Source organism: Rhinatrema bivittatum, chromosome 17 (genome assembly GCF_901001135.1).
Source record: "Rhinatrema bivittatum chromosome 17, aRhiBiv1.1, whole genome shotgun sequence".
NCBI lineage: Eukaryota > Metazoa > Chordata > Amphibia > Gymnophiona > Rhinatrematidae > Rhinatrema > Rhinatrema bivittatum.
This window is the reverse complement of record NC_042631.1, coordinates 31,025,030-31,039,349: the sequence shown is the minus strand read 5'-3', so window position 1 is coordinate 31,039,349 and position 14,320 is coordinate 31,025,030. Positions and strand designations below refer to the sequence as shown.

At 39.5% G+C, this 14,320-nt stretch overlaps 1 protein-coding gene across 1 annotated transcript in view; it reads right to left on the bottom strand.

The window, feature by feature from the left end:
- The window catches only part of MRPL21 (mitochondrial ribosomal protein L21), a 45,608-nt gene that overhangs the window by 13,664 nt on the left and 17,624 nt on the right, over window positions 1–14,320 (bottom strand). The window contains exons 4-5 of the mRNA XM_029582234.1: window positions 11,744–11,907; window positions 8,537–8,589 (exon numbers count right to left, since the gene is read on the bottom strand). Coding sequence (XP_029438094.1) covers window positions 8,537–8,589; window positions 11,744–11,907 — 217 coding nt within the window. The remainder of the gene's footprint in view (window positions 1–8,536; window positions 8,590–11,743; window positions 11,908–14,320) is intronic.

The window sequence follows — 14,320 nt, the reverse complement described above, 5'->3', positions numbered from 1 at the left end:
CAAGCCCAGCATCCTGTTTCCAACAGAGGCCAAACCAGGCCACAAGAACCTGGCAATTACCCAAACACTAAGAAGAACCCATGCCACTGATGCAATTAATAGCAGTGGCAATTCCCTAAGTAAACTTGATTAATAGCTGTTAATGGACTTCTCCTCCAAGAACTTATCCAAACCTTTTTTGAACCCAGCTACACTAACTGCACTAACCACATCCTTTGGGAACAAATTCCAGAGCTTTATTGTGCGTTGAGTGAAAAAGAATGTTCTCTGATTAGTCTTAAATGTGCTACTTGCTAATTTTATGGAATGCCCCCTAGTCCTTCTATTATTCAAAAGTGTAAATAACCGATTCACATCTACTCATTCAAGACCTCTCATGATCTTAAAGACCTCTATCATATCCCCCCTCCGCAGTCTCTTCTCCAAGCTGAACAGCCCTAACCTCTTCAGCCTTTCCTCATAGGGGAGCTGTTCCATCCCCTTTATCATTTTGGTTGCCCTTCTCTGTACCTTCTCCATCGCAACTATATCTTTTTTGAGATGCGGCGACCAGAATTGTACACAGTATTCAAGGTGCGGTCTCACCATGGAGCGATATAGAGGCATTATGAAATTTTCCGTTTTATTAACCATTCCCTTCTTAATAATTCCTAACATTCTATTTGCTTTTTTGACTGCCGCAGCACACTGAGCCAACGATTTTAAAGTATTATCCTCTATGATGCCTAGATCTTTTTCCTGGGTGGTAGCTCCTAATATGGTTATAGTACCAAGTATAATTTTTGTATAAATTGTAATGTCTTAACTTATTGTAATGTTTTAACTTATTGTGTATGTAAGTAATCATGTGCACTGCCTAGACGGATAGTTTTCCTACCCATTGTGCGGTATATAAAACTTTTAAATAAATAAAATAAACCTAACATCGTGTAACTACAGCAAGGGTTATTTTTCTCTATTTATTTATTTATTTAAGGCTTTTATATACCGACTTTCTTGATACAAATCAAATCAACTCGGTTTACATCGAACTAAGCAGTAACTATAACCAACTAATCAACAAGAGATATATTAAAAGGAGCATAAAGTTACATTATAATAAGGAAGCCTTAACTGGGAGTGGGAAAAAAAGAGAGGGAGAACAAAGATAAAGTACTATATACAATAGAGTATGGGAGGGTGGCAAGGAGCCAACCTCATGATAACTTATGAGTGTAATTTAGCGTTTATTTACATAAGTGATGGGACAATTCTAGGTCAGTCTGTTGGGCTAGTGGCGGGGAAGGCTCGGCAGAACAGCCGAGCCTTCCCCGCCACTTCTCTATATGCAACACCTTGCACTTGTCCACATTAAATTTCTCTATATGCAACACCTTGCACTTGTCCACATTACATTTCATCTGCCATTTGGATGCCCAATCTTCCAGTCTTGCAAGGTCCTCCTGTAATGTATCACAATCTGCTTGTGATTTAAATACTCTGAATAATTTTGTATCGTCCGCAAATTTGATAACCTCACTTGACGTATTCCTTTCCAGATCTCATAGTACAGATCCCTGAGGCACTCCACTGTTTACCCTTTTCAACTGAGAAAATTGACCATTTAATCCTACTCTCTGTTTCCTGTCTTTTAACCAGTTTGTAATCCACAAAAGGACATCCTATCCCATGACTCCTATCCCATGACTTTTTAGTTTTCTTAGAAGCCTCTCATGATGGACTTTGTCAAACGCCTTCTGAAAATCCAAATATACTACATCTTCAGATTTCTTCCGATTTCAGAGTGGAATTTGCTGTTGAGGCAAGTCAGAAGTCGAAAGCAGAAATGCCTCCCTTGTATACAAAAGCAAAGGGACAAGATCATCTCTAGAGATCTACCCAGATGGGAATTCAACATAAGCTTTTAACAGATTCAGGGAAGAAAGGAACTCCTCATGCCTCACCAGACTAACAAAGCAAGGGTTTCCATACCACAATGGAGCATCCCAGGACATCCTCTGCTCTGACTGAGGGAGTACCAGAGGAGACCAGCCTTTTTCTTTGAAAACCCCACATAGGAGTATCGAGCTAAACCATGAGTGGTTCTGAAACAACTATCAAACTCTGTAGCTTCCTCAGAGAAGCCTTTATCACCCATTCTTGGAAGCTGACATATAGAGAAACACCATTAAGGCATTGGAACAAAGCGGTGGCAACCTCTAAGGACCACCCATCCCATACCATGACCAGTACCACTGGCCTGAAGAGGAGAGGAATTACTCACAGTTGGGCCATTATAATTGGTTAACTACGAGAGGGGGGAATCCACTGCCCCTGCATGGGCCAATGCATATCTGAAGAAATCCCTGCATCAACAATTCTCATCTTCATCATTCTATGACTGGGCTGAATGATATTGAAACAGAGTATCACCTCCCTAGGCCAACTCCTCTTATCCCCAAGATCACAGAGGCTTCAAACAGTCCTGAGGATGGTGGATACTCTCTTCTGGAAGTCTGTGAATCTCTTGGGCTTGGTCCTTCCAGACTTAGATGGGACTAAAACTTTGAACCTACTGCCCTGTCTTGCAATCCATGGCCAATACTATGGCATCAAACCCAAGGACAAGCAGGAACAAGCCCTCTTTTCCGAATAATCTGAGGAGGGAATAGTGCCCTCCAGTTTTCCAAGGTATCTTCCACCATGATCAGCTCTCTTGCTGTGATGGAGGAGGCCTCCTAGGAGCCTGAGGTTCACTGGAAGGGCACTATATCCCTGCATGGACAAAGGTCCCTAAGGAAAGGGAATAAGGCTGCCAGATTCCAACATTCAGTAAATAGTGACCTTCCCCCCCCCCCACCACAAATGTTTTAAGAACCTGGACTGAGAAGGTTTTGGACTCAAAGATTCTGAGGAAGGAGCAAACGGTACTATTTACTTGGAGCCTGGGCACTTTTCTGCATTCACACCAGGAATAAGAGAGTAAAACAGACCATCCATGCATAGTTTTAACCCTCAGGCTTTCATAATGCTTTTAACATGATGCCCTCTGAAAATGAGCCCTATGCTGAACAGGTGGACTTGCTGCTGCCTGTGCACATGTATACACAAAGTTTCTCTGTTTGTGATCACCCACTCGATTGCAAGGGCCTCTAACTGGTATCAGTAGAGTGGTGAATATGTGGTCGCATAGGCTACCCCAAACTGATGGCTGGCGCTGCCAGTGTGGATTGCCAAGGTAGCAGGGCCTTCTGCTTCCCTTTGCAGCATTTCCCAGGCACATGACAAGAAAAAATTCCGGTTCTCTTTGAATAGCTGCAGAGTCTTCCATCAAAACACTCCCATCAAGCTGTGGAGATCTTTCCTTAAAACCTGGTTGTTTTCACAACAGCACTAACCCCCTTCCAAACATACCGCTGGCTTTTTTTTCTCCCAAAGGTATTTTGACTTTATAAGGGCAGGCCGAATTCCAATGGCTGTGGGTCCTACCACGACAGTGAGTACTTATGCCTGCACAGATGGTCTCCAGAAAAGAGAGAAGACCCTTCCCTGCTCGCGGCTTTGTAAACTCTGTTGCGCAGCCACTGAAGGACCACAGCTAGCTATACCAGTTATCTAATTTTTGTTAAAAGTAGCTTTACTGCTGCTACCTATCCCAGTCAGTCCGGAGGTAAGCAAATTAAACCCAAGCATGGGAGGAGGGGGAGCCAGGGCTTGAAGGAAGAAGGAAAGGGGGGAGAGGATCCACACTCTCAAACCTCAGGTAGAGGATGACCTGCCAAAAGCCTCCCCTACGAGATTTCTCAAGTCTCAGTCAGGCTCTGTTGGAGGCCTAGGGACCGCCCATAGGGTCCTGAGCCACCTGCCAGGCTCTACTCAACCAGGCCAGAGGTAAAGCTGGGAATCACTTACCAGACGCTGCTCTACCACACCCAAAAGAGAAACAGACCCATAAGGGAACCTGGGAGTCATGATCCAGACCTTTGGTTAATTAGGCCCCAAAGAGAACCCTGGGAGATATTATCCAGTCCTGGTCCTCTGGGGGAACAATCACAAAAATGATTTGTCTTAGGAGCTGAGATACTGTTCTACCAGGAAAAATGCCCACAGGCTATTGCCCTGGGAGCAAACTCCACCAGGGACCAGGCCTGAAGGCTAGGGACCCCGGAGCCAAGAAATTCTACTGCACCACTCCAGCATGTGTGCACCATCTGCTGGAGACAGATGATGTCACTGAAAAGGGTGTGTCCTCTGTCTCAGTCTGTAATAGACTAAGAAAAGCTGCTAGTCTGGACTGGTGTATCTGGATGATAAATAATAGATTACTTTTGTAGGCAAGAACCAAATATTGCCTTCCAAAGGAAGAAACTCATCCTGTCAAGCAAAGTGATGGAGGTATCATGGTGAAGGGCTGCTTTGTTGCATCAGGGTCTGGATGAATTCTGCTTTATATAAAAAAAATTATAGAGTAAAATTTCACGCCTTCTATCTGTAAGCAAGACGCTGAGCTGAAAGTAGGTCATGCATCAAGACAATGATCCTAACATTTAAATAAATCTACTGCAGAATGGCTGAAGAAGAGGAGATTTCAAGTTTTGGAATGGCCAAGTCAAAATTCTCTAAACCCTATTGAATGTTTATTTAACTTCACTTGTATTTGGCAGCTTCTACAATGCATTCATTACATTCACTGTTATGGCAAGACTGAAATGAGTTGCTCAAGCAAGGAAAACGTCAACTGTCACAGAGGTGAAATAGTTCTGTGTGGAGGAATGGGCCAAAATTCCTCAAGGCAATGTGAGGGATGAACAGTGACGGGAAACATTTAGTTGACGTTATTTCTGCTAAGGAGGTGCCACCAGTTAGAGAAAGAAAGGCTCACGTGCGACAATAAGTATCTTTGTGTGAAGATATCTTTTTCTTGAATAAATAATTAAATGATATCCTTTTTGTCAGAGTTATTAATTCAGGGAGGTTATTGGGGTATCATGTGTCAAGTAGACACTGTGCTCAATATAGAATATCTTAGGGTGTTCACAAAGGTTTTCTCGGCATTGTAAGGTGTAGACATTTAATTAGTAACCATCCTTTGAAAATTCAAATTAATCGTTATGCTTTCTTTTTTGCTTTAACCATTTACACTTAAATTTCAAATCTTATTTTTTATTTCAAAACATTTAACAAAAGCTTTATTTTGTCAAAAGATCACCACGAGAGTTGGTGAGAGCTGGAGTTATCTGCTTTGTAGCACATTGCTGAACCCACAGGTAATGTTACTAGATGGCTCTGAGTTGCCCAGAGTAGGCCAAGCTAATCAGGACAGAAGTAATCTAGCATGACAGATATCAACGGGACATCTTTCTCATGAAGGGGAATAAACCTTGTTCAAATGATCCAGAGTAGCTTAAACTGTCAAAGGGCTGCATAGCAGCCTTTACTCATACTGTCACAGAACTTCAAACTAATCAACTCAAAAACTTGCAAGACTGAAATTCTTCTTGTAAACTGACAGCAATACAATGGAAATGCATTACAACCTTAAAAAAAAACAAAGATATTTTAATAATTACTGTACTGCTAAGCTGCTTATTAACCCCCTTTCCTGCTTGACCTATTTGGAAGCAACTCTGAAAGCCAGCAGCAGTGAATTAGAATGCTACTACTGCAAACCTTCAAAATTTTAGATATACATTATTCCCCAAATTACAGAATAAATGACTTTTTGATACATTTTTTTCCTATTTCAGAGATAATCCACAGGAGGCACTTCAACCCATCCGACTTGAGGTACTGAAGAAACAAAATCAAGCAGAGTAAGAATCCTGTGATCACTTATTTTTCATCAAAATAATTTACTATGCTAAGGATTTCATGACAGCAGGAGATAGCAGAAAGCAAATTAATCTGTGCCAGACACGTGGGCTGTACATTCACTGCGGTTTCCTGACAGACTTGTGTTAAGTCGGCGGACAGAAGGAAGAAGGCTCCAACGTTTTCAGAAAAATAACTTTTACAATTTAAAATTCTTCTCCTATTGTGGTATACTTTAGCACAGTATGCTCAAGTCAGCTATACGGAGGAGTCTCATACATGAAATAGCAGGTTTATAAATGGCTAGACAGGGTCTCATTTTGCAATAGGCATGAATGCCTGCAAGGCTGCCTCTTATACCGACTTTTCCTGCGATTCAAGAAATGTAACGTCTAAGTTCACTCACCTACAAATGTGATTATGAATGGAAGAAATATAATTATGTAATGAGTGGTTTTGCTTTTTCATCCTCTTAATCTTCAGACTACTCACCCATCATAGCAGAAAACACTAACGACCTTGACCCATCCTTTAATTTGTGTGAGCATGAATCTTCCTCTGTAAGTAAATTTTACTCCTTAACTTTTATGCTGGTCTCTCTTGAGAACTGGATTGGGACCCAAACTCATTACACCAGCAAAAGTGAACCGCTTTAACAAATGCTACCAAATATTGACTTTAGGGCTAGGCCTCCTTATAAAAGGGTCTGCTGAACTAACATGCTTTTTCAAAAACCAGAACTTGTTTAAAAAAAAAAAAAAAAAAAAGCAACAAGAGTCTTGAACAACTTGTAAAAAATACTGAACTGGAATTCTTTAATATCCCTGGAAATGTCCTGTTTCCTCTAGTCCAAATTATATTTTTTACCTCCAGCGTACAGTATGTAAATTGAAATCCATTGCAACACCAAAGATCAACAATCAATGGAAGCCTCTAGTGTCACTTGTTTATAATGAATATATTTCTGTCCTGTTTCCTTTCTGATATGATACAGAAATATCGAATATCACGGCAGATAAGGACAGCCAGGCCATCTAGCCTGCCTAGTTTACTTTCTGGTGAAGATTTCTGTTGATTTCCTCTTTCCCTTCACTTCTTTGCAAGGAACGATCATCTACGCTGTCTTGAATTCTGTTACTGTGTTTGTCTCCACCACTTCCGCTGGGAGCTATTTCCTGCATCCTCTATCCTTTCCGTGAAGAAATATGAAATCTCATCCTTGAAATTTCTTGCTGCCTTCATCACTTGTACTGTTCTGAAAAGCTTAAAAGATCCTTTGCTTCTGGCTTTAAATTACCCAAGTAATCTGGCAAGAAACATCTCCTAAAATGATAGGAGTTTCGCTATTACATCTATATTTCATTCTGTATCCTTGGCCAAAATTCTGATCTAACATTGGCAGAGTGACATACTTATGCTTTTAGTTTTGTTTGAGAACATGTACCCAAATTATACATTTCCAGAGAGAAAGGAGATGCCATTCTTCTTTGCTTCTGAAGGGCAAAGGAAATGCTGCAAAAGGTTTTACCATATTACCATGGAATATTACCCGGATTTCCTCATTGGTGCTTAGAGCAAATAGTTAAAAAAAACAATAAATTGTCCTAAAAAAATCAAATCATTTAATATAGCGTAACAATGAACAGTAAGCCTTCTATAGCTTCAAGTTTATAAGCATTCTGACATGTTTGTGGTTTGGGAAATGGAAAAAAATCTGCAGTAATAATGCCACATGGTATACTGTATTTTCATTCCTGGTCAAACAACACTTATTTTCCTGGTTTACACAAGTCACAGTGTATATTTTAGCATCACGCTCACCCAGCTAAACTAGTAACACTGTTTTGCTACTTCATTGTAAATCTGGCACACAGAAAGCAACTTCCATGATGCTCAGCAGATGTACTGGCACTCTTAATAGGACTATTTAATGACACCCAGTATAAACACTCTGCCAAACCCTGACACTTACATAGAAATTTGAAAATAAAATTAGGAGCTTTCATACAAAACCACTATAGCCATCAAAATGCTTTTATAACTTCCTTATTGGAGCAAGGCATAACAAAACTATACTATAGCACTGCTGGCTTATAAAGTCACCCTGGCTATAAAATTCATATATATACACAGTATATATCTAGTAAAAGCTGAACGTAAAGTCTATGAATGTCAATGTGGAATTAGTTGTGTTAGTTTTGGCTGACGCTCATACAAGCCAATGGCAACAGCAATAGGATGAAATGCAAATGTTTCCTATCACAACTGGATGTAAAGCAATCTCTAGCTATTCTTCCTACATTTTAGGGATTATTCTTTGTTTATCTCCATAAAATAATGTGTGCTTGGGATTGACTCCCAAATTGGACACCTAGCAAGCACTCCAAGGGCCAGTACCCATTTAATTTAATGTGAGCTCATGCAAATGACATTGGCAAAGTCACTTTGAAAAAGGTCTGCAGAGGGACACTGCAACAAGGCTTCATTTTTTTCCCCTTTCTGCTTGTCTAAATATTAGGGATCAAAAGGTGTTCCCATAAAACCAATGGTCAATGCTTTCTTCAATCATGTTTTAGAATGCAGACAGATAGATTAAAGTTAAAATCCAGAAAACCTGGTAATTAGCTCCTACTGCGTTACTTTATTGCATTGCCCTCTCTAACGAAAAGCCACCTCTTTCTTACTCTTCACCCCAGTTTGACAAGTCAAAGGAGATCTGTATCAGTAATGACATTGCAGGACTTACCCCAGAAGTGGCTTTCCAATCAATGTAAAGTCATCACTGCCGACAAGTAGCACCTAAGAAGTTAAGTTATACAGTTCAGTTACTATCATCACACTGCTGGTGCAACTTATCGGCAAGAGTTACTTCCGCATCAAAGGAATGCTGATCAAAGAGCAGTCAATCTCATGCTCATTGCTAGGGCGAGAGAAACGTGGTGCTAAGTGGTTCACACCCAGGGAATGCATGTGGGATTTAGACCAATAAGAATCCCTCTCAGGCTTCAACTGGAGCGGGTGACAAGGTTTTGAAATGTGCACGGACTTCCCTTAACCACACACAAATTTCTGCATTTGTAGTAAATGATCCCCTTTGGAATATATCATGAGGACAAAAAAGAGGCCCGACTGATTTACCACTGGGCTCCCTTCTGATCTACAAAACACAAATATCTTGCAGGCTGCTGTATTTTTCATTCATGAATTTGCAGAAACTGGTTTTTTTTTTAAAGCAGAGTTGTTTTTGGGCTAGCAAATTTGGGGGAAGGGGAGAAATCAGAAGTCAAGCGCTCCTTGCGATACTATGACAAAACTCCCCACCTTTGTTATAATATTTCTATTCCATGCACATTAAGAAATGTTAAAAAAATAAACAAGACCCAAAAAGTGCAAGAACAATATTAAACAAAATATATTCTCGCTTATAATCAAAAATGAGAAAGGAGCTTTTTCCTGCTACACTTTAAAAGATTATATTTAAGTGACCATCATAAAGCACTGGGTTCACCTGGCAATTCATGTTTTTAACCCAAAATCTTGGGCTTAAAACGGTTTAATCATCGGTCACTCAGATATAGTGTGCAGGATTTAAGTCCAACAGTGCTGACACCATCCAATATTTTTAGAAAAGTTCACTTATCTTGTGAAGGTGGGAATCTTGAACACACAAAGTGCTGAAGATGAAAACTGATTCAGCAAGGAGTCCAAATTGAAACCAATTAAACTCATTTTTCCTCCTTCATTTGAGTTAAGTAAATAGCATTAGGTTTTTAGTTTACAAAGAAAGCAAATAAAACTAGCATAGGGATTTGAAATGAATTGTATTTTTCTCTTTTACTATCTTTTTTTTTTATTTTTAACTACTTGATTTTTTACTATTTAATTTATGTTTAAACAAAGATGGAAGGTAATTATCGCATTTCTTATGTGCAACTATTTGATTTTTATTTATTTTTAGTTGTTTTATCTTTGATTATGTAAACCGCTTTGATCAATTATGTAATAGCTAAAACAGCACAGAAATAATTTAAACAAATAAATAAATATATGGCGCTCGCTTTTTGGAAAAAACATTGCTCACTTATGTCCTTGTATCCAGGACTCAAAAAGCGTGCGTCGTATAAATAAGTTTTCTTAACAGTAGGCATTGTTTGGACTTAAATCCTACACACTATATCTGAGTGACTGATGATTAAACCGTTTTAAGCACAAGATTTTGGGTTAAAAACGAATTGTCAGGTGAACCCAGTGCTTTATAATGGTCACTTTAAAAGATTATTTTTTTTAAGTGTAGCAGGAAAAAGCTCCTCTCTCTTTTTTTTTTTTTTTTTTTAAATTATAAGCAAGATATTTAGTTTCATTACAAAATGTTTGCATTTCAAAAGAACAATATATTTAAGAAAACAGTAGGTATTTTAAACCATAAGGAATGTCTGAAATTTGAAAATCAGTTTAAAGAAGGCAGACTGTGCTCAGCAGAAATATTCAAAAAAAAAAAAAAAAAGATCTTTAAAAAAGTAGTAATTATGCAAAAAATAATGGCTAAATATGCAAAAGCCAAAAAAATCATTGAAAACTGCGAACCAACTAAAATGAAAGCAGACCACACCAAAATTATGATTTTTATGAAAGTCATGATAAACACACACGCCCCAGGCTCAGGAAGGTGGTGAGGATGTTATGGCAATGCGGAACAGCTCGTCCCTGATCTGGCATTTCTCTAAATGCTAAACATCAGGTCATCATGGCTACTGAGCCTTCGTTTCTAATGTCTCCACTTTTGTTTTCAGGTTGGACTGTGCCTAATCCTGGACAGTCTACACTGCAAAAAAACAGTCCATTAATTTGATCATTCATTAGATAAAAAATCCCTTCTCCTGAAAATGGTGAAACCAATTTCCAGGATGCCCCTCGTTTCATTTGTTGCACCTATGATTAAAAAAAAAAAAAAATCTGTCGGGCTCACTGACATTTTTGGGCCGATTCAGTACAGTCCACAGGAGAGCAGGCGCACACAGGCCACTCACCTGTGTGCGCGATTCTGTATTTAAATGAGGCCCGGCAGTATGATATTAAGTCAGAGGGTGCCCGAAGAAATTAGCGCCTACCTTTGGGTAGGCGCTAATTTCTGAAAGTAACATGTGTGGCTTAGCTGCACATTTTACTTACTGAATCACGCGCAAATACCTAATAGGGCCATCAACATGCATTTGCATGTTGAGGGCGCGTTATTCGGTTCGGCAGGTTGGACACGGGTTTTCCGCCCCTTACTGAATAAGGAGTAAGGGAAAACACGCACTGGACTGTATCGGCTCCGGAGCGCACTGTACTGTATCGGCTCCGTCGGAGCGCACTGTACTGTATCGGCCCGTTAAGAGTGTAGTTAAATCCTCTCTCTTTTTTTTATTAGAAAAGTGAATCATTTTTTAACCCTGGACACCCATCTATTAACTCAGCTGCACGTTTCTGTAACTTTCCAACATTTTCATATTCTTTTTGAGGGTGGGTTCCAACAATTGAACCTCATATTCCAAATCTGGTTCCTCTTGCACTGAATTATTTTTTATCCAAAAGGATTGCCTAATGCAGGTAATATTTGTAGAGATTAAAAATGAAGCTGTAAATAGTGTTTAAAAAACTAAACTTTACTGAAATTTAAATAGTTAACTGCTCACACGATACCCACCTTTCAGCGGTTTGCAGCTGCAGGGAGTAAAGGGGTTGGGGGGGGGGGGGGGGAGAGGGGATGTGGAAACAGAGGATCCTCAAAGTACTCACGTGCTACCTGCCCCTTCTCCGGGCTGGTCAATAGTGGTCCAGCCTACCCAAACACATGGAACTTGCACAGCACGCTAGGAAAGGGGAACCTGGAAGTCAGCCATAGGTCCCCAGCTTGCACCAGCTAATACCCAATGTTTAATTACGTAAACAGTTTAAAAGATGCACACAATACCTTTTCCAGTCGGATTCTGTCTCCACATTCAGCCTCCACAGACAGGTGAATCAGAATCAAGTCCTCATTGGTTACCTTCCACTGTCGACCAGCAAACTGAACAACAGCAAAAAGTCTTCCAAATTGCCCAGTAGCAATCAGATCATTTATCTTTTGTACAACCTCTGTTAAAAATGATAATAAAACAAGGGATGAAACAGAAAAAAAATTGTTTTTCATGTTATTGGAATGTCTACTTTTCATGAGTGGCTGAAATACAGCTGATAAGGTATCAGTGATGATCACAAAAACAAGTTTGATGACCCTAATTAATCAGACTGAAACCCCCTCCATCTGCCCAGGACATGATAGAACACCAATTTCTCCCTGTGCTGTTTAAGGTCTTCCTGGAAGAATCCACTCACTCTTATACTGACTAGGACTGTAGTTAAGGCATTCTTTGCTACAGGATCACATCTTGAGAAACACTCTCCATAACTGGCTTATATGCTGTCTTGAAAATTAGCCCACCGCTAAATTATTCTAAATAAAATGAGTAGATGTGAATTGGTTATTTACACTTTTGGATAATAGACTAGGAGGCATTCCATGAAGTTAGCAAGTAGCACATTTAAGACCAATCGTAGAAAATTCTTTCAGTCAACACACAATTAAGCTCTGGAATTTGTTGCCAGAGGATGTGGTTAATGCAGTTAGTGTAGCTGGGTTCAAAAAAGGTTTGTATAAGATCTTGGAGGAGAAGTCCATTAACTATTTATTTATTTATTTTTAATTTTTATATACCGGAATTCCTGTATTCAATACAAATCAATCCGGTTTACAAGTAACGAAAAGGTTGCCCTGGTCTGGGAGGTTAGACCGGGGTAATTTTACATAGAACATTGAACAATAACTAATCAACCATTGAATATTATTACAAGGAACATTGAAAGTAACAATAATATTTAACAAATATAAACAAATAACAAAATAACCTTATTCGTGTATTGAATAGTATGTGTGTGTTCACATTTTTACAAGGAACTTTAGTAGCGTAAATGGTCTGCAGTAAGCGGTAATATAAAGGTGAATAATGACTGTTAAATAGACATGCGAATAAGCAAGTACGGGTATGAAATTAAGTGTCAAGGTGTTAGTGACACCCTGCATAGGTTGGATCTGAAAACTAACTGCTATTAATCAAGTTTACTTAGGGAATAGCCACTGCTATTAATTGCATCAGTAGCATGGGATCTTCTTGGTGTTTGGGTAATTGCCAGGTTCTTGTGGCCTGGTTTGGCCTCTGATGGAAACAGGATGCTGGGCTTTATGGACTACTGGTCTGACCCAGCACGGCAATTTCTTATGGACTATGAATTTCAGTAAGCACATTGAAAACTGTATTAGGTGTATGAGCTCTGCAGTGTTTTTACTTTGAGACAAGTGCTGTAACAACCTAAGTAGTATCATGCTGGGTCACATCAATAGTCAAGCAAGCCCAAAATCTATGACTGTGGCCAATTCAGGAAGTACCCAGCAGAGCCTAATGAGGAGAGCCATGCTAGGAAGTGGCAATCTGCAAGTTCACATGGCTAATGAATCTGTGCTCCAGAAACAAGTGGCCAAGTTGTTATTGATTTCCTGACTGCCAAGTACACGGGAAGGCACAGAGGGAGCATAGGTCGTGGGGCATGAAGTTATAGGACAAGTAGATGTATCAAAAAGATCCAGAGCTCTAGAAGTGACCTACGCTCTTGTTCCTTAATCCTCTTCATTTACAGGGTGACAGGCATGAAGCATCCTATTCCAAACATTTTCATAAAGATGAAAAGATACATTGTGAAAACAAGAATGGTGAGTGTGGGTCAGTGTTATTTCCAAAGTGAGTGTGGTTTTGTAATTTGTACACCCATCCTGAGCTAATAGAAGGCCAGTAAATAGATTCAAGATAAATATATACACATATTTATATATATTTGTGTGGCTCTCTTTCTTTTTCTCCTTAATTTATTGCATTTTTCCCCTTTTGTTTCTCTGCTCAGTCCTTTTCATTACAGGCACGTCCCCTATTTTATTTTTGGATCTGGCAGTTTCCTTCTCTCTTGGGCTTCCAGCTCAAATCAGAACCAGGGCTGGGAATTGGCACCATAAACCTTTATTCAAGACCACCCAGGGACTAAAAGCAAAAAATGTGGATGGTTAGGCCAAAGAAGAAGAGCTTACAAAAGTCTAATTCAGCTCACGAATGAAATGAAAACCAGAAAGTGATTTTGTCTTAACTGCTGATCAAGTTATATTAAAACGTTTTAGTTAACCCAGACCTAGTATCACAATTTTTAATAGAAAAAGATGTTTAGAAATGAATTTTCATCAGCATCTTACACATTCCAGTTACAGTCCACAGCAAACTATACAACACAACTCTGAACATATCTCCTTCTGTTCAAACAGAGACAAGGGTAACACAAGAGAGTCAGAGAGCAACGTGAATGAGAAATGAGACCCAGTGCCTAGAAGGAAGAAAAAAAAAAAAACAACCTCTTTCTACTTGCGACTGTACACACTGTGCTCAAAAGCACTCATGCCTGGACAACATGA